At 35.9% G+C, this 21361-nt stretch overlaps 1 protein-coding gene across 2 annotated transcripts in view; it reads left to right on the plus strand.

Annotated features, from left to right (window-relative positions):
* Positions 1–21361, plus strand: part of PLS1 (plastin 1) — a 112393-nt gene that overhangs the window by 76288 nt on the left and 14744 nt on the right. For both annotated transcript variants that reach the window (XM_023215351.2, XM_023215352.2), the window contains 7 exons: positions 1685–1766; positions 5824–5989; positions 6070–6212; positions 8044–8136; positions 11390–11585; positions 16414–16492; positions 19846–19960. In XM_023215351.2, the coding sequence (XP_023071119.1) occupies positions 1685–1766; positions 5824–5989; positions 6070–6212; positions 8044–8136; positions 11390–11585; positions 16414–16492; positions 19846–19960 (874 nt within the window). The remainder of the gene's footprint in view (positions 1–1684; positions 1767–5823; positions 5990–6069; positions 6213–8043; positions 8137–11389; positions 11586–16413; positions 16493–19845; positions 19961–21361) is intronic.

Below are 21361 nucleotides of genomic sequence, written 5' to 3' on the forward strand. Positions count from 1 at the left end.
ACTACGATTCAGCCGTCCATTGTCTTTTGGAATCAGTAGCTACTTAGGTCCTGGAGAATTTATATTGCATAGAAAATGAACCACTGTGTATCTTTGGAAAATTTCCAAAACTTTCTTTCAAATACAGTCCCTTGTTTTTATGTTGTCTTTTACGTATATCACTATAATAATTGCCAGGAATCTTTTATTTGTCTGATGCAGTTTTAAATATTCACAGGGTTTCTCTTTTCTTTTTCCAGTAAGAGAGTATTGATTATTGACTGGAACAGGAACATGAGGAGATGCAAAGGGAAGATACTCCTTATTCGTACCTAAATGAAAATAATGTTTTGATTCAGCCTTGTGTTATCCTTGGCTCTTTGCATTCTATTTTTCCTCCCTGTATTGTAAACTCTCTGAGGGAATGTCTTTGTCGTCGTCATGTGTACCACAGTCCCAGCATACTCCTTTGGACAAAGCAGAGATCTTTTCTTTAGTTTATAAAAAGTACAGAAGATTTACAAAGTAGAAAATAACCATCACAAATATCTTTACCATCCATAAATGACCTACTAACATTCTAACACATTTCCTTCAGTCTTTTTTTTTTTGGATGTTTTTACTTAAAAAGGAAAACAAAACCTTACCCATAAGTACAGGATATTAGATTTTAGGACATTAAATATAAAATATACCTTGACCTCCACCTGCAATTCTTATGTTTCTTTGACCTTCAGAGAAATTCCTATTATGAACTGAATGAGTATTTTCCTAATATTGTTTTAAAAGGTAAAATTCTAAAATATAGAGACAAAATTTATATTAATTTCTCTGAAAATGTCTAAATTATTAGTCTTAGATGAAATCTCTGGCTTCGTATCTTTCTGCAACAACAGTAATTTTACCAGTGTTGATACTACTTTATGAAACTTGGCTTCTTGGAGAATTTCTTTGTGTTTTAGGCTGTTGAATGCTGATGACCATTAAGTGAAATAAAGACAAAACTAACATAAAGAAAATTCAGGGTGATGGCTGGGCATGGTGGCTCACGCCTGTAATCTCAGCACTTTGGGAGGCTGAGGCAGGAGGATCATTTGAGGTCAGGAATTTGAGACCAGCCTGGCTAACATGGTGAAACCCCATCTCTACTAAAAATACAAAAATTAGCTCTGAGAGATGGCACACACCTATAATCCCAGCTACTTGGGAGGCTGAGGCAGGAGTATCACTCGAACCCAGGAGGTGGAGGTTGCAGTGAGCTGAGATCACACCACTGCACTCCAGCCTGGGTGACAGAGGTAGACTACATCTCAAAAAAAAAAAAAAAAAAAAAGAAAATTCAGGGTGATTAAAAAATAGGAGAAATGCTAAGATTACTCTTGCAGTGAGTGATGGATTTGTTTTAGGAATGGGAATATTTCTTGGATTTTAAGAATTAAGTTACTGGCATGAATTACAGTTTAATTATTATTATTATTTCTTGAGATGAGGTCTCTCTGTTTTGCACAGGCTGGCCTCAAACTCTTGGGCTCAGCCTCCCAAGTAGCTGAGATTATATGCACGTGCCACCATGCCTGGCTTACTGTTTAATATTTTAAGGTAATGAATTGTTATTTTCAAAATTTATCTATTTTGGCTGTTTGCAAAAATAAACTAAAAAAAATTCTTCGAGTATTAAACTAAATTATTCTCATTTTCTCTTTAGCAAAATGATCAACTTATCTGAACCAGATACAATTGATGAAAGAGCCATCAATAAGAAAAAGCTCACGCCATTCACTGTTTCTGTAAGTATTTGCCCTTTGCTTATAATCATGTTACTATGCTGAGAAATGTAAGGCCTTTATTAATGAATGCTTGGACCCAGATAAAACCTTTGATTTAATGTAATGTTGTTCTCCTATAAAAACTGTTTTTTTTTTTTTGTTTGTTTGTTTTTAAGAGACGAGGGTCTTGCTATACCCCCCAGTATAGCTCACTGTAACCTCAAACTCCTGGGAGCAAGTGATCCTCCAACCTCAGCTTCTTGAGTTGTTAGGGCTATAAGCATGTACCACTATGCCATGCTAATTTTTTAAAGTTTTTGTGGAGACGGGGTCTTGCTATGTTGCTCAGTCTGGTGTTGAACTCGTGGCCTCAAGTGATCCTCCCACTTCAGCCTCCCAAGGTGCTGGAATTATAGGCATGAGCCACCATGCCTGGCCAAAACTGGATTTTTATTAAATAAAAATTCAGTTGGATTTTGTAATGAATGAAATGAAGATTCAGTGTACTTTGGATGCACTTAAGCTGTAGTATTCAGTTTATATTATTGTAATTATTGAGTTATTTATTAATGAGCACTTGCTTGATGCCAGTTCCCTTATTGGGTGGTTGAAAAATAACACTGCAGGTTTATCATTTCACAAAATTTTAAATTATTCTTTTTGTACTAAATTGTTCTGTAGTTGGCTTCTCCATACAGATCTTGTAAAAGTCCAGGTATTTATACATACCACACTTTCCCCCTCAAAATCTCTAGAACAATGAGTGGATATTAATATTTACTGAGTATTTACTGGGTATCAGTCACTGATCTAAACACACTATGTAAATTATCCTCCCAGCAACTTTATAATAAGGTATATACTATTATTTTGTAGATGAGAAAACTGAGGCACTGACAGGTTATACAGAGGCAGAGCCAGGATATGATCCCAGTGGTCTAGTGCCAGAGCTCATTTCTTAATCACTGTGTTATACTGCCACTCTCATGTGGTAGTAAGAGCAACTATTTAAGGTGTGGTCACAATAGTAGCTATTAAAATTAGGCTACTGCTAATCTGTGTCCTTCATTTGGCAAGTGCAATCCTTGATTTCGCTAAAATTATTGAGTCTTCTATAGAAAGCTAGTCTTCTATAGACTATTACCGCCTGCATATATTGGAAGTATGCTATCTCTAAAAATAAAACTGCATGATAGCCCCTCAGATCCACTCTGTGGCTACCACAAAATACTTACAGAATATTTTTTCTTTATTTTCTTTAATGCACTAAATATAAATATTAAAAGTAAAACCAAGCAATAAATGTATACAATAGTAAGAAATGCCGTATTTCAGATTCAGTGGCAAAAAAAATGGTCATGTATGTATCCTATAAATAAGATAGATGTGAATATTTTCAATAGTCATGGATATTAAATGAAGATTCCAGTACAACATGTGAAAAATAATCTGGCAATTGCAACTGGAAATAGGCTTCTTCAAGAATGGTAATTTCTATTAGTGATATGCAACATTATTGACCTGTTAGCAAGCAGGGAACAAGAAAGCCATGTAGTCAACATCCAATTCTGTACTTCTCAAAGATAACAGGAAATGAGGGAACCTGTTAGACAGTCCAAGCCTAACCATGTACCACTGCCCTATAGAAGGCGGGGCCACCTCTCTTGTGTCCCACTTGTTTGTGGTTCCCTACTGTCTCTATCTTTCCGCATCAACACAATTCTTCAGGAAGGCTGGGCATTCAGAGCAGTTGTCCATGGTAAGAATTGTATAGCAACTTCTCCATGGGGTTCTCCTGTTACTTCTTGTTCTTAAGATGTTTAGTAGTAACTTAGTGTGGCCACTCCATTCCCTACTAACTGGTAGGGCAATAATGTTGTATTTATCAAGTAGAAACTACCATTTACTTGAAAGAAACATGTTGCAACTCCTTATTTTCTACCTATTTTTTAAAGCCAAATTACTTGTAAGACATTTGATATGCTTATAAAGCAAACATCTTTGAATAAAATTAACATCAAAAGCAGTTTTTCTCCTATATGACCAACACAACCTGTTGATAAGACAAAGCTGAGTTAACTGTTTAATGCATTAAGAGAAAATACTTGCAAAGCTTTGTTATCGTCTTGGTGCTGGGAAAGTGAGGGCAGCATCTGAGAATTGGAACTGTGGTTTAGGGCAGGTCTTTCAATATGAGAGAGGGCGAGAGGGCTCTGATCCAGATTGGGCAAGGTTCTCAATGCACCAGCCCAAGATTGGTGGAAATAGCAAGTGGAGGATTTTAAGGTGAAGAGGTCAAAGATTCTTAGAGTATAAACTGTCACTGATGTTTTCATTGAAGAGTTAATGGGTCTTTTAGGTAGTGCCTGCAGTGAAAAATTTTTGCCTAGGTTCAAGACTCCTGGAAGAATAAGATCATGCTAATGAAGACAGAGAATAAAGTCATGCCAGTGAAGACAAGAGGATAGCACACCAGGTCATATTAATGTAGGCATTACAGGTCATATAATATAGGCATGGTTTTGTTTGTTATTGTCCAGGCTGAGAGTAGTGGTAGGTTTTGGTTCTTACTAGTATTGCAATCAATTTAGTGAAATTATACACTTCTTTTGGCCCACAGTACATGCTGTCAATTGCATATGAAATGGGTTATTGTGAGATTAACACTATTATTGGCTTCATTTTCAGTCCAGTTCTTTCCCCTGCTGATGCATGCTGGGGAATCACAACTGGAGCAAACATCATTTATGCTCTTGGAAGCAAAGAGAATAATATTAATGGTCATGCCTAAGTCAGCAGTAGTTGTCTCTTGAAAGTTGCATAGATTTGATTTATGGTAACTTAAAAAACATCTGAAGCAGGAATGTTAATTAAAAACACCTGAAGTTATTAAAAATCTTAGATTTCCACAAAGTATTTGCAATTTGCTGTTAATGTTTCCATGTTTATGTTTATTTGTAGTGAATTATGAGGTTATAAAAATATTGAAGGTTTCTCTGGTTCTGCTTCTTTTGGGAGAACTATATTTAAATGAACATTGCTTAATACTACTACAAAAATAATTCAAAATGCTTATTTCGATCACCCCAGATGATCCCCCAAAGATACAGCCATTTATTTACTTGGAGCTCAATAAATCACTTCAGCACACTGTAGGAGGAAGCCACTGAAATATTCTCTATGCTTTGAGAACCTCTGTGCTTTGCTGCTGTTGTGACCAGCACATTAAATTGTCACTATTACTGCTACAATATGAGAATGGCAGTAATGCATGGCGATTAAGAGGATGGGCTCTGGGCCGGGCGTGGTGGCTCATGCCTGTAATCCCAACACTTTGGGAGGCCGTGGCAGGCAGATCACGAGGTCAGGAGATTATCCTGGCTAACATGGTGAAACCCCGTCTCTACTAAAAACACAAAAAATTAGCCGGGTGTGGTGGTGGTCACCTGTAGTCCCAGCTACTCAGGAGGCTGAGGCAGGAGAATGGCGTGAACCCGGGAGGCGCAGCTTGCGGTGAGCCAAGATAGCGCCACTGCACTCCAGCCTGTGTGACAGAGTGAGACTCCGTCTAAAAAAAAAAAAAAAAAGAGGATGGGTTCTGGAGACCACTGGGATCAGACCCCAGCCTTTCCACTGTGGAACCTGTCAGTGCTGTGGTTTCCTCATTTGTAAAATCCATCTTAAGAGTTACTTTAAAATTCTCTTAAAACCTAATTGTACATAATTTTTTAAAGAAATACTTCCAAATGAGCACTTTACAGAAATATCACGTTGAGTTTGAGGTATTGGCAGAACATCCAGGTAGTCATAACCAAGTACATATATAGATACAGAGCTTAGAGTGGGGATTCAGAGGAGGTCTGGGTGGAAATAGGGATTTGTTGAAAGTCATTGGCATATAAAGTACCAGTTAAAACCATGTGATTTTTTCGAGTAGTGGTATTTTCGTTGTATAAATATTATGTTTATAAATCTGAAATTTGGCAGTTCATTGTTTCTTATAGATAATTTTTATAGATAAGACCTTAGAAAGTACTTCCTCATGTGTACCTTTTTTTTTTTTTTTTTGGCAATTCAGGAAAATTTAAACCTAGCCCTGAATTCTGCCTCGGCCATTGGTTGTACAGTGGTCAACATTGGTGCATCAGATCTCAAAGAAGGAAAACCTCACTTGGTCTTGGGACTTCTCTGGCAGATAATCAAAGTTGGCCTTTTTGCTGATATTGAGATTTCCAGGAATGAAGGTAAGATCATGAGAAATATCTGCTGTTCATTCCCTGTACTCGCTATGGGAAGAATTTACATTTCACTGTTTTGCCCTCAGCTCTGATTGCATTGTTAAATGAAGGTGAGGAACTAGAGGAGCTGATGAAGCTTTCTCCTGAGGAATTACTGCTGCGATGGGTGAACTACCATCTGACCAACGCAGGATGGCGTACCATCAGCAACTTCAGCCAAGACATTAAGGTTTATACTTAAATGTTCAAATTTGTGACATGAAATAAAGGATGCGGAGTGTAAAAACAAAAGGGGTTCAGACTTAAATTTGAATTCAGTTCACAAGAACACTTGGTATAGAAAATGAAAATTTGCGTTACTGTGTGAAGTAGATCCCCCAATTACATTCACAAAATATATATTTTCTAAAAACCAGATACATTGGCTTTTAATAAGAACTACAGCTGGCTATGAGAGGAAAGAGATGTTAACCTCAACAGATTAAAACATACTTTCTCATTTTATATGCCATAGATCTGCTAGATTATAATGAGGATGTCAGTCTGTTCATTTGGACTAATAATTGTATCTGTTTACTGGTTTAACACTCTTACTCCCACTTTGTCAATAACCAGCTAACAGGAAATCAGATTATCTGAGGGCACAGGGAATCAGTAAACAAAGGGATCTTAAGGTATGTGCCTTAACCAGGGTAGCTTAAAACACTTCCCTTTCTACTGGGAGAATCTTGTCAAGGAGACTGTAACAGGCATTTCTGTCTAATGACAACTTTCCCTTGCTTACTGCCTGGATGGGCACTGCCAAGCCAGGGTGCTGTGACTTTCTTCTGTTTCTTTATGTCCTCCCCTGCCCTGCCCCCTGCCCCCAGAGTAATCAGTGCTGGCTCTAATTCATGTTCCCTCTTTAGCTAGATAACCTTCAGTCAGGTTATCTTTTTCCATAATGGCCTAGAGGACAGTCTCTCAATTTGAAGTGACATTTTATTTCTCTGCTTTCATTCTGAAATCTCTTAAAATTCAGCTAATCAAACATTTATTCAGCTCTTCCTAAAGGGCATTATGCCCAGGGGATGCAAAGACTCAGCTCTTGAGAAGCTTGCCAATTCTACTCAGAGACAAACATGTACCAGAAGGATATTTCAGTTATCTGTTGCTATATAGCAAACTATGCAAACTCTGCTTATAATGATTATTTCTCATCATTTTGCGGGTTGATGCATCTTGGCTGGGTGGTGGTTCTGCTTCGCACAGTTTTGGCTGGGATTACTAACTTAGTTACATTCAGCTGTCAGTTGGGCTCATCTGGAAAGTACACAAAGGTCTCAATCACATGTCTGGTGCCTCAGTGCTCCTCCACAAGGCCTCTCTACATGGTGAGCTCAGGCTTCCTCACAGCATGATAGTCTCAGATAGTTGGACTTCTTATGTAGAGGTTAACTTTAAGACAGAGGAAGCAGAAGCTCTTAAGATTTGGGCTTGGAAGCCCCAGAATATCACTTTCACAGCATTCTCCTAGTCAAAGTGAATCATAAGGCCCGTCCAAATTAAAGAGGACAGGAAATAGCTTCTGCCTTTTGATGGGAAGAGTTAATGTGTGTATGGGGAAGAACTATGATATCCATCTTTGGAGAAAATGACATTGGATGATTTAATAGTGTGATCACTGTTTACTTATTGAGGTAGGCAGGGGGTGCTGTGCACTACAGAGGAGTGTTCTTAGTTCATCATAGAGAATCCAGGGAAGCTTCCAAGAGATAATACTTGACCTGAATCTTAACTGATGTTGATGCTTGGGTGTGTAAACAGATGGAAAAGTAAGGGAGGGTATCCAGGTACAGGAAACAGGATTGCTATAAACTATGAGGTGTGAAACAGCCTCACACATATCTGAAGTGTGAAACAGCACGGTACATTCAGGAACCTACAAGTAATTCTGTATTATTAAAGTTATTCCATTCTTTGAGATAGAGGCAATTTCTTCAGTTTGAGCACTTGTTTTCCCTAAATTCAATGATGATTTTATTCATTTTAAAAATGCTATTTCGTATCTTTCCTTGAAGGACTCGAGAGCCTATTTCCATCTCCTTAATCAGATTGCCCCTAAAGGTGGGGAAGATGGACCTGCCATTGCCATTGACCTTTCAGGAATTAATGTGAGTGCAGTTTTTAACTCTTAAAATATATTTTGGTAAAATAGACATAGGAAATTTACCATTTTTATCATTTTCAGTGTTCAGTGGCATTCAGTACATTTGCATTGTTGTGCAGCTATCACCATTATTCATCTCTGCAAACTTTTCATCATCCTGTAGGGAAATTCTGTACTCATTAAACAAAAACTCCTCATTTTCCCCTTCCCCCAGGCCCTAGTAACCACTGTTCTACTTTCTGACTATGAATTTGAATTTGAGTAGGAGGTACAGTCAAATTTAGAGTACAGTTCTTTACAGGCAGCATTCCCCAGTAGAGCCCTCAGCTCTCCATTAAAGTTTGGTGCTTTGCTCTATGGAAGTTTTTTCCATGGCCCAGACTCCAAACCTCCATGTCAAGCCAACTGGCTGTCATGACAGAAGAAAGGGAACTGCATAATTGTGACCTTGCATATTTGTGGAATCAGTCCTACATTCACGTTTCCCTGGTGCAAGGCAATTGGAACTCACCAGGGTGCTCTTGTGACTGTCAACATATGCCAGGAAAGGAAGCAACAACCTGTTGTTAGATTTTTAAGCAATCAATTATGAGTTTTAGCAGCTTATATTTAGAAATATACAAAATAAAAATAGATATTCCTAGTATTTATGGTGTTCCTAGGAAGGACTGATAACAGATTCTGACCTACCAAACACACTTCCTAGGAATCTCATTCTTTTAGAATAAGTTGTAAATACCAGGGATGGTTCTATCTAAATCAGGATGTCCAGTCTTTTGGCTTCCCTGAGCCACATTCAAAGAAGAATTGTCTTGGGTCACACATAAACTACACTAACACTAATAATAGTTGATGAGCTAAAAAAAAAAAAGTTGCAACAAAAGCTAATAATGTTTTAAGAAAGTTTACAGATTTGTGTTGGGCCACATTCAAAGCTGTCCTCCTGGGTTGCATGTGACCCACCGGCTGTGGGTTGGATAAACTTGAATTCTAAACATTAAAATTTGGTCAGATAATAGACTGTATGAAAATATGTCATGTACTTAAAGTGCAGTATCCATAACATTTGGTTTTAAAGGCAACTTGAGTCATTACTAATTAATTATATCTCACATTATTATAATGACATATTTCAGAAACAGTACTGCAACACTCTGTAAAATTTGCAAATCATTTTAATTAAAAAAATTAGGAACTTAAACTTATGGAAAATTTTGACTATATTCAAAAGAGAACAGACTTAGTATACTAAACTGTCAGGTCCTCATCCCTCAGTTTCAACATCTGCCAATTCATGGTCAATCTTATTTATTCCCTATTTCCCTCCTCTTCTGTATTATTTTGAAGCAAATCTTAGACATTACTTCATGGATAAATATTTCCATATGTATTTGTAAAAGATAAAGACACTTTTAAAGTAAAACCACAATACCTTATCATACCTTAAAAAATTACAACAATCTGTAACATCATCAAAATATCTAGTCAATGTTGACATTTCCACTTGCCTCATAGGTGCCTTTTTTTTCATAGTTTATTTGAATTAAGACCTAAAATAAGGTCCACATATTGTCTTTATTTGTTTGGTTGGATATTTTTTTAGATGGAGTCTTGCTCTGTCACCCGGGCTGGAGTGCAGTGACACAATCTTGGCTCACTACAACTTCCGCCTCCTGGGCTCAAGTGATTCTCCTACCTCTGCTTCCTGAGTAGCTGGGATTACAGGTGCACACCACCACGCCTGGTTAATTTTTTTATTTTTAGTAGAGATGGAGTTTCACCATGTTGGCTAGGCTGGTTTCAAACTCCTAACCTCAAGTGATCCGCCCACCTCGGCCTCCCAAAGTGCTGGGATTACAGGCATGAGCCACCACGTCTGGCCACATATTGTCATTTTTTGATGTCTACATTGGTAACTTTTCATCGTTGTTTAATTTAATAATCTGTTGCTTTCTCCAATTTCATTTACATGATTAATTATTTTGCAACTGTGGTGCACAGAATTAGGTAGGTTATCTTTGGTCATGATATACTCATATGGGTCTGTGCATACCCATTTTAAAATTTATTTTTGTGTGTGGTTGTTTTGAAATTGTAACAAGCCTCATGAACTCTCAATCTAACAGGAAAACTAAGACCTTGACATTACATTTTCTGTCCAGTTCTTCCCTATTCCATCTCTGTTTTAGCTCAGTGTGGTAACCACAGTCTTGAATTTTGTGTTCACTGTTGTTTTGCTTTTCTTTTTATGTAGTTTCCCTTCATCCAAATATATCCCTTACAAAATTAAATTCTTCATTTTACTTTTTAACTTCCTTTAAAGTTTATCATGTTATACTTAAATTTCTAGTACTTCTTTTTGAATTTGTATCTCTAAGAGTTACCCATATTGGATGTCATTGTGTGAATATACAAATTCATTCATCTACTCTCCTGTTCATAGGTATTTGGGTTGTTTCATTTGTTTTCAGGGTTTTGCAATTGTGAAAGGTGCTTTTCGCTATGATTTTAATTTTTAAAATATGTATTTCAACTTGTTTTTCATCAAGAAGAGCCTTCTGGAAATTTCACTCAGTGTACAGTGGGTATGATAACTCTGCCTGTTATCCAGAGGGCACTCTACTAGCTGGCCTTGAATAAGTTATGTATAGTGCGACCACTGTGAGCTTACTGATACAGTATTTGAGGATTTTGCTGAGTATTTTAGCAAAAAGAGTAAAATATAACTCAGTTATCCCAGCAAGGAAGCTCACAGACTTTTTTCCTTTTAACTTAAAAGGCATGGAGGCCAGGTGTAGTGGCTCATGGCTATAATCCCAGCACTTTGGGAGGCCAAGGTGGTTGGATCAGGAGTTCAAAACCAGCCTGGCCAACATGGCAAAACCCTGTCTCTACTAAAAATACAAAAATTAGCTGGGCATAGTGGCATATATCTATAATCCCAGCTACTCAGGGGCTCAGGGAGGAGAATCGCTTGAACCCAAGAGACAGAGGTTGCAGTGAGCCAATATCACGCCACTGCACTCCAGCCTGGGGAACAGAGCAAGATTCTGTCTCTAAATAAATAAATTAATTAATTAATAAAATAAATAAATAAAGGAATGGGTAAGTTGACTTGGAATTACTACACATTTTGATCTTATTTTGAGTTATTATTTGATATATTTGTGGAAAAGTAATTGCTTATAAATACATATACCAATAAAAATTATGCCAGTTAAAACTTCAATTGTAACCATTTTTGTTTTATTGTTTAGGAGACAAATGACCTGAAGCGTGCTGGACTCATGCTTCAAGAAGCAGATAAACTGGGCTGCAAGCAGTTTGTTACTCCTGCAGATGTGGTTTCAGGCAATCCTAAACTTAATTTAGCTTTTGTAGCTAATTTGTTTAACACATACCCATGCCTGCACAAGCCGAATAATAATGACATCGATATGAATTTACTGGAAGGTGTGTTCTTTCTGCCTTTCTTTAATTGACTTACTATATTTATCTTGTTATAGTGTTGTCTTACTTCACTGTCAGAGACAGGGGCTGTGGTGGGAAATGCAATTTAGTGTGTGTAGTAGGTGTGTGTATCTAATGAAAAATTCAAATTATGGAAGGTGGTTGCTGGTTTTGGTTAAAAGAGAATGCTGGGGTAAATCTTATCTTTCATTTCTCCATAAGAGGTTAGTGAAAACTATCATACATTTAAAATATTCTCATAAATGATCACATAACAGCTCTACCACCAATATGGACAATGAATTATCTATTAGAATAAAATAATTGTAGGTGTTTTTCTCCTTTGAAAGCTCCAGTTTGACTCTAGTATTGTTCTCTTTTTAATGTTTTTAGTGTACATGAAAAAATTAGTGTTCGTTATTTGTCTTTTGTGTGGTCTATCGTTATCTGTCTCATAATATATAATACTTTCCTGTTTTGCTTCATGAAATGCAGATTTGACCCCTCCTAATGTAGGTACTGTATTTAGTACTTTTCTATACTCTATAAATATATTCATTCTGAATGTTCTTTTAGTACCATTTACTCTTTCCATCTGGGTTGATATTTTATTTTTTGCATTGTTCATGCTGTGTTATTTCTCTCTTAATATGCCCATAGAATGAAACACAAATAAGACTTAATTAGAATAGCAGAACAAAGCTTTGATTTTATAAAATTTCTACCTAATTTGCCTTCTATAATGATAGGATAGTGTAGTTGTAAACACATTAGAACTCAATTTTGAGAAGTAGACTTCATGATTTGATGTAAAACCATTATCCCTCTCCTGTGATGAAATGTATCTTTTATTACAAGTAATCTTTGAAAGGATTAATTTAGGTTCTGTAACATATTATTTTGTATCAATTAGCTATGTTATATTTACTGAACCTCACTGAAGCTTACAATATATGAATCATGACAAAACATTCTTAATACCTAGTTCTTACTCATTTTTTGTTTCCCAGCCTTTCTTTTTTCTCCCACTCTCACACATACTACCACATTAGTATCAGAACTTAAAGTAAAAACAGTGGCAGTGGTAATGGCAGTTGTTGAAGGGAGAGGCAGTTGTCAGAGGAAGGCGCCAATCTTAAGATTTGTCTTGCTAGTTGCCCTGGTTTGGAGAAAGTGGGGATTCTTCTTCGTAGGGAGAATCTGATGTGCAGTATTCATGATCTTAGTGTTCATCCTCTCACATAATTCACACTTATTCCCTTCTTTCCCAGTGAGACAGAATGAGAAATCAATTTCATGGTCTTTTTCTGCTTGACTGCCATAACCAAAGTTCCAATGTCCTTGTCACCTCATAATTACAGTTTTGTGATTAATGAAAGACGCTTCAGATTTAACAAATACATTATTCGAAGAATATGAGTAATTCATTCTTCTTGAAGCTCCCATAAAATAGAGTGTATATATATGTGTGTGTATATATATGTGTGTGTGTGTGTGTATATATATATACACACACATATATATACTTTTTTTTTTTTTTTTTTGAGACAGAGTCTCGCTCTGTCGCCTGGGCTGGAGCGCAGTGGCCGGATCTCAGCTCACTGCAAGCTCCGCCTCCCGGATTTTACGCCATTCTCCTGCCTCAGCCTCCCGTATATTTTCTATGTAGATATGTAACTGAGAGGGAAAGTAGACAAAAAATGTAGATTTTTCATCAAAGAGAAATTTAGGGTAAGAGATTAGAAGTTGAAAAAAAATAAGCAAAAGGAACATTGCTAGGTTTTATCAGTCTGGAAAATTTCAAAATCCCTCTGTCAGTAGAAGGCATTGTTTAGAGTGGCATATTAAAAATGATCTGCTTTTTATAGTCACTGAATTCTTGCTAGATATCTTTTCCAACTTGCTCGCTCTCTTATTTTTCATGTTTGAATTGTTTTGCTAGTGTTCAGCATGCTTTTGGAATTTTTCAGTGTGAATAGGATTGCTAAATATTTCCATTATTATTTACTGTCAAGATAACATGGGAAATATTTATCAGTCATCTTTATTTAGAACATATGTATGTCCTCATACATCTGTCAAAAATGTATTTGACTTTGACTGTCATTGGATTATTTTCCTCTGTAAATTTGAGTTTTAATATATCCTTATGAAATTTGAAGCTTGATCTTATCACATCCCAAGTTCATATGTTAGTATGTCCTCATTGGCAGAGAATTTTCTCTCTAGAGAATTAAAGAAAACACAATTAAATATTAAACCTTACATCAAAGTGAGCCAGATATATGGGCTCTGTATAGAAAGACCATCTTAGAATTCATTTATGGTTACAGAGGGTACATAGGCCACAAACTATCAGACTTCGTTCAAATCTTAGTTCCACTATTTAATCTGAATAACCTCTGTGAGCCTTGGTTTTTTTCATATATAAAACAAGACTAATAAACTTAATTTGAAGAGTTACAGAGCAAGCTAAATGTGATCATGAATGAAAGAATACAGTATGCGTTTATTAATGGTCAGGGAGGGAGGAGGAAAGCACTTCACGTGTCACAGCACATTTATTGAGTGTTAAATATATGTGAATTCCTTTTTTCCCTCCTAGTAGCCTACTTCTAAGATAGTTGTTATTTTTATTGCTATTTTTTTATTATTATTTGTAGATGTCAAATTGAGCCTGCAAATGAAAAGAATGTTTTATAGTTCTTTCAGTCTTGTATATCAGCAATTAAGATTTTACTTCTTGAAATTGTATATCAGATCTAGGGGGAAAAAAGATTTTACCTCGAAGATTGCTTTAGCTGTCTGTAATCCAGACATTTTCCAATCTGGAATACATATATTTTTGTAATGCTTTACCATGGCTCTTGCACAAATGCATAGTGCCTCTAGCTTTGAGCATTTATGTACCAAGACATTTTGAAATGTTATTAGGTAAATAAATGCTCATTTATAAAATCTATTTTACTTTCCAGGTATCAAAAATTAAAATAATTATATAATCAGTTGAGAACAATAGGAAGAAATATGAACCCCTGAAGATAGTTTCAGAACTCTATCAAAATGCAAGTTTAGTTATTTTAAAATATTACTTACTGCATCATTAGGTTCAACAGAATTTGGATATTTTAATTAAAAATTAAACCAATAAGGCACTGTTAATCTTCATAATTTTAAGACATTTAGATTTTCCTAGATGGAAATAATGTAAAACTTCTGTAACTATTAGAAAAAATATATATATATCTTCATGATAGATAGTAATAGAGAAACAACTGAGAGGTAAATCCAAATCAAAGGCATCAAGTTGTTGATCATAGTATGTTTATATTTATGTCACTTTGGGGATAGTTCATAGATTTAATTTGTACCTGTTTAATAATTCCTACAAATAAAGCTGGCATGGATTCTGGAAATATTTAGTTTAGCTTGGTTCTTCTTAAAAAAGATTCTCATGTAGACTGTTTATTACAAAGTGGTGGTAGCAGATACTACAGACTGATCAGTTACCTTTTATGCAGACCAGAGGGAACAAAATTTAAGCAAGAAATTATAGGGCTATATAATACAGCAATAATTAAAGCAGATTCTGGGAAAGCTGTTAGATAATGGCATTGAAACCACATGAAACTACAGTGAGTAGATTATTTCCTGAACAGTTGGCACAAATAACAGAATTCTTTAGCTCTGACGAGGCTTGAGTTCCTGTCCTGGGTGTGCAGGTTTATACTGTCTTTGGCACTCAATGTGAAGATGACTGTTGCAATGGCTCTATACGAACGAGCCCCTGGGACGCAGATGATTATAGATTTATGTGCCAAATTGTCACATGGGCCAAAATCTAGAGTGACTTGAACTTGTCTATAACTTAGAATTGATGAGAAGTATAAATGTTTCAGTTTTTCAGGAGTCTGGTGATAAGATATAAATTAGGCCATTCCACTGTCCACTACCTTTGCTGAAGAACAAATAATCATGATAGTTACTTAGGACTATTAGCCATCAGGAGATGACTAGAAGGCAGACAGTGGTAGAACCAGCCCACATTCCTGCTCACTTTGTGGTGAGCAGGAATAACCCACATTTTCCTTATAGATTATGTAAGCACTGTTATGAAGGGAATGCTCAGAGAGGTAGGGTTAAATAACAGCACCTGAAGGAGTTATCTCCTTGAGTGGATCTTTGAGGTCCAGGAACTTACTATGACGAAATGTGTCTTTCTCTTATCAATCTGTATTGGGTCTGTGTTCCTTATGTATTTTCAGTAATGACAATCTAAACTAACTCAGGAAGCCTGTAAAATAGTTATATTCCCTTCATTGTGTGTTATCCCCTCTGCCCTTCATTGTACGGTGTAAAGTGTAGTTTGTGTGCTGGGAAACTTTCCTGTGTAAAACCATAATTTGTACAAATTTAGAAACACTGAATCGAGAAAGGTATAACTTTTCTATTTGTGTTTAATGTGCTAATGTTACCCTGACTGCTAAAAAATTTTATTTTTATTAATGTTTAGTGAATCCCTTTTGCATCTAATCATAATTATAGACCACAGAAGTGTATCTGTTATTTCTAGGCAGAGAAACCCATGGCTCAGTACTAGTTCACAGACATCAAAGGGAATCTAGAAGAAGAGATTTAAAGCAAATGGAGGCTTCCTAGATAGTAGGAAAGAAGGGACTTTGGCATTAAGAGACTTTTTTTCTCCCTTTAAAGAAACTGTAGTATCTAAAGAACCAAACCATGACCAGTTTGTACCTGCTAGAATGGTTTAACATATAGTTCCTGGTTCCTTTTGTCCTGAGTCATCAGTGTGAGCTTGTGTCTACTCTAGGAGAGAGCAAGGAAGAGAGAACATTTCGGAACTGGATGAATTCCTTGGGAGTCAACCCGTACATTAATCATTTGTACAGGTAAATATTTTATTGTGCTTCAGCTGTACTGTCAGGGTCAAACTTTTCAAGTTTCAAACTGTAGGCATGTTTAAATGGAACATTTTCTCAAGTCGCAAGAATTTTAGCCAAATTTTAGAGTTTCAGGATGCTGGGAATTGGCAATACAATGGATTTTAAAAGAAAGTTACTATTCAAAAAAGGAATAATAGTTATGTTTTTGATGATATACATAAATCAGTAAAGATAATCCTTACCCTTTTATAGTTATTGATCATAAAAATAATTTCAACTTTAACAGAGTAACAGTAATAACTGATAAATTGTTATGTTTTTCATTGTCATTTTTTATTTATTTTTGCCAAAACCTCAATTATTCCATAATTTATGTGTATATTTTTTCTAATTTGTAAAAGTAACTTGTTTTTCTTGAATAATTGTTGTAGCTTATCTCATTCTTTCTTGTTTAAAAATGATAACATATTATTGGCATTAGTAGGGCTAAGAAAATATTTCACTAAATCAATTCCTGGGCTAACGATGCGTCTTTCTAAGTGTGGATGAGAGGAAACCGTTCTTCTCTCTTTATTATACAGTCTACCAGCCTGCCTTAATAAAATGCAAAAGAAGCCAACTTCAGCTAGTTGCATTTTTTTTTTTTTAGAAAAAAGTTCTAATTAACTAAATGTATTAATAATTTACATACCCAAGAAACTCCTTAAAGAAGATTAACTAAGATTAACTCCTTAAAGAAGATTAATGTCACAACACGCCAAGTTCACTGGCTCACTGAGGATTTATGATGCTGTAATTTCTGCTGCTTGGTGTTTATTCACAATGTTCTTTAAAATTGAAAACCAGTGTTACCTTATTATGGTAACTGGCTTTGATTGTGATAGACCCATATTTGTAAAGCTCTTGAAGAGTGTGTAAATTTCAGCTAGATGAGAGGAGATATACGTCAATTAGAGCAGAGCTCCTGTTACAGTAGCAGGGAAGTTAAAACACAAATATTGAAGGCGAGGAGGGGTTCACTTTTTATGGACTGATTTGAGAGAATGTCTCTAATACATAGTCAAGAGAAAAGAATAACAAGGTCTAGTATGATCCCATTTTGTTTACAATTTGAGTGTGTAGATATTTGTATTCGAATTTTAAAAGAAAATCTAGAGAGGTACATAGCAAACTGTATGTAGCCTGGGTAGTAGGAGTAGAGAACAGTAAGGAGACTTTTATTATTATTATTATTATTATCATCATTATTATTTTATTTATTTATTTGAGATGGAGTTTTGCTGCCCAGGCTGGAGTGCAATGGCGTGGTCTCGGCTCACCACAACCTCCGGGTTCGAGTGATTCTCCTGCCTCAGCCTCCCGAGTAGCTGGGATTACAGGGATGTGCCACCACGCCCAGCTAATTTTGTATTTTTAGTAGAGATGGGGTTTTTCCATGTTGGTCAGGCTGGTGGCGAACCCTGACCTCAGGTGATCTGCCTGCCTTGGCCTCCCAAAGTGCTGGGATTACAGGCGTGGGCCACCGCACCCAAGACTTTTAATCTTAGTAACTTAAACATGATTGTATTTTTTTTGAACCATGAACATGTATTTTTCTATAATTAAAGAGTAAGCTTAAAAATAGCAGATTAAGATTTGTTGATACTCATGTAATTATTTCATAAATATCAGGAACACTAGATTCTATCATTGACAGTGGAGAAGAGAATTGACCAAACCTTTTAGCTAAAGGTATCTGAAGAATATCTTTATTCAAGAAATACCAGCATAGGGCTTCTGAGCATACAGTATTTTTTCTTGGGAAAAGAACTGTTACTTTCAGAAAATTCTTTAACATAATCTTAGAGAACCATCAGATGCAGAAGAACAATAGGTGGACATCTAGTTGACACTGGAACCATGTGTCCATAGAATTGTGTGTGCATCATATTCCTAAACCCACCCCCAAGAATTTTTAGTTTCCTGCCTATAGTATAGCCAGCCCAAACCAAAACAGCTAGATTTTCCCAGAAAATTCTCTTCTCTAAAATGTTATAAATATATTTCAAGAACTATTAGTCCTAGAGTTTTTCTATGACCAGTTGGTTCTAGAACTCATCTTGAAGTCTCTGGAAATCATTTAAACTCTCTGGGCCTCAGTTCTATTTGCAAAATAATAATAATACCATACTAGACAGGAATGAGAATGAATTCATTTAAAATAAAGAAGAAAAATACATGAAACAGATAAGATTCCAGAACCTGTAGAAATACTTTAGTGATTCTTTTTTTATACAGAATGTTTCATGTGCCTAAAGGTAATCTACTCAGATCTTAATTACCTTCATATCAGACTTTCTCCCTCTAGCACCTAGTACTGGGCCCAGCTGCCTTCACTGCCATGTGGTGTGTGCTCAGAGAATGCAAAGTAATTTAATATGAACCTTAGCGAAACATAACTCATTGGACAAGCTGTTGGAAGAGAAAAGTCATGTAATACATCACAAAGCTAGCAATTTAAAAGATCAGTTGCTATTGCTTTATGTCCTTAGCATACTGCATTAAAAATAGACTAAACAGGCATACATTAACCTTCTCAGGAGAACATATTTTTCTGAATCCAAAGTAGTTAATATTTTTACTACAAGAAATCCTACTTGTTCATAAGTTCCTTCTTCTTAACCCTCATTCCTGAACACAAACAGCTGCCTACTGAGTAGCTATTGTGATTTTCCTATAATTATTTTTAAGTTAAAAAATAATGTATAAATAATACATGAACTTATTCTTACTGGACCAGTTCCAGAAAGTATGTAAGTATATAGAATAAAATAAAACATTTCACCCTTACTCTCTTGTACTCCCCTTTTCCTGACCTCTTTCTTTACCTAATAGAGGTAATTGCTATTAACTGTCCTTAGCATGTATAGGTATATAAACACATTTGACTCTAAATTTTTTTAAATAAATGAGATCAAATTGTATGAAGTGTTCTGCCATTTGTTTTTTAAAGTTTGATATATCTTGCAAAGCTTTTCATATCAATACATAGAGATCTACCTCATGTCTAATGGTGGCCAAGGAGTTTATAGTATAGTTTACTCAACAGCTCCCTACTGCCAGGCAGTTAAGTTGTTTCCAACTTTATAAATACTGTGGCAATGAATGTCCTTGGATATATACCTTTGTAAATATTTATGTAAACATTTTAGACAGATTCTTAGACTGGAAGTTCTGGCTCAAATGATATGTCCTGTCATTCTTTAAGGATTAAATGACTTATGTTCTTAAAGATATAAGTCTGTCTCCAATGTACTTAATACAATTAGGTAGTACCCAACATTTCCTCCTCCTTTATCTGTTTTTCCTTCCTGTTTTAGTGATCTCACAGATGCTTTAGTGATCTTTCAGCTCTATGAGATGATCCGAGTGCCAGTCAACTGGAGCCATGTCAACAAACCTCCTTATCCTGCCCTTGGAGGGAACATGAAGAAGGTGAATGAAATAATGGCCATGTATATATTGTTATTGTTCTGATATAAAACAAAGAATTTAGAGTTTCATGAAGTTGAATGAAGTGTGCACTGTCCCCACAATTCTGATTCAGACCAAAGTGTGTTAAGCTTAATAGCCTTTTTACAAGTTTGCTTTAATAAATGCAAAGATGAAGGCAATCCCTGTAGTCAGACACTTTATATAACTGTTTTCATCTTTATCAAGTCATAGTACTTAATGTTCTTTGAGATGTACTGTAAATGTATTCTTATTTTACAATTGGTATAACTTGCTGAATTTTTATTGGTTATCCACTCATTTATTCAACAGATATTTATCAATTACCTAATACCTGTACAGTGTTATGCAGGATATAACAAAAAGCATAAAGCATGCAGTTGGTCCTCAGGAAAGCCTAAATAAATTAGGGAAATATGTGTGCAAACAACTACAATATGGTACATGGTAAACAAAAGTGAATATTATGATTTCTAGGGAAGAAAGCTGAAAAGCTACTGAAATAGTAATAGCAAAATGGGAACGACACATGAGTGAACAATTCATAGAAAAATAATGATGAATAGTAAACATACGAAAAGCTTTTCACCCACAATAAAGAAATGCAATTTAAAACAAGAAACTATTGAACTGCATCCAATGTTAGAGGAAGTATTCATTTGTATAATCTTTCTAAAACCAGTTTGGCAATACATATGAATCTTCCAAAAAATTATTTGACCTAATTTCACCTTTTCCCACCTATCCTGATGAAAAAATCAGAAAGACACAAAGTCGTGTGGCAAAATGCTAATCATAGCAGTGTTTATACAGCACAAAGAAAACCACCCAGTTGTTCAATAAAGGGTTAATAAAATTGACACCTTTGGGAGGCCGAGATGGGCGGATCACGAGGTCAGGAGTTCGAGACCATCCTGGCTAACACGGTGAAACCCCGTCTCTACTAAAAAATACAAAAAGCTAGCCGGGCGAGGTGGCGGGCGCCTGTAGTCCCAGCTACTCGGGAGGCTGAGGCAGGAGAATGGCGTAAACCCGGGAGGCGGAGCCTGCAGTGTGCTGAGATCCGGCCACTGCACTCCAGCCTGGGCGACAGAGCGAGACTCTGCCTCAAAAATAAATAAATAAATAAATAAATAAATAAATAAATAAATAAATAAATAAATAAAATAAAATAATAAAATTGACACACCCATAAGATGAAGTAAAATGTGCCATTAAAAATAGTGTTTGACAGGAACAGAAAACCAAACACTGCATGTTCTCACTCATAAATGGGTGTTGAACAGTGAGGACACAGGGACACAGGTAGTGGAACATCACACACCCAGGCCTGTCAGGGGGTGAGGGGAAAGGGGAGGGAGAGCATTAGGACAAATACCTAAT

Source organism: Piliocolobus tephrosceles, chromosome 2 (genome assembly GCF_002776525.5).
Source record: "Piliocolobus tephrosceles isolate RC106 chromosome 2, ASM277652v3, whole genome shotgun sequence".
Taxonomy (NCBI): Eukaryota; Metazoa; Chordata; class Mammalia; order Primates; family Cercopithecidae; genus Piliocolobus; species Piliocolobus tephrosceles.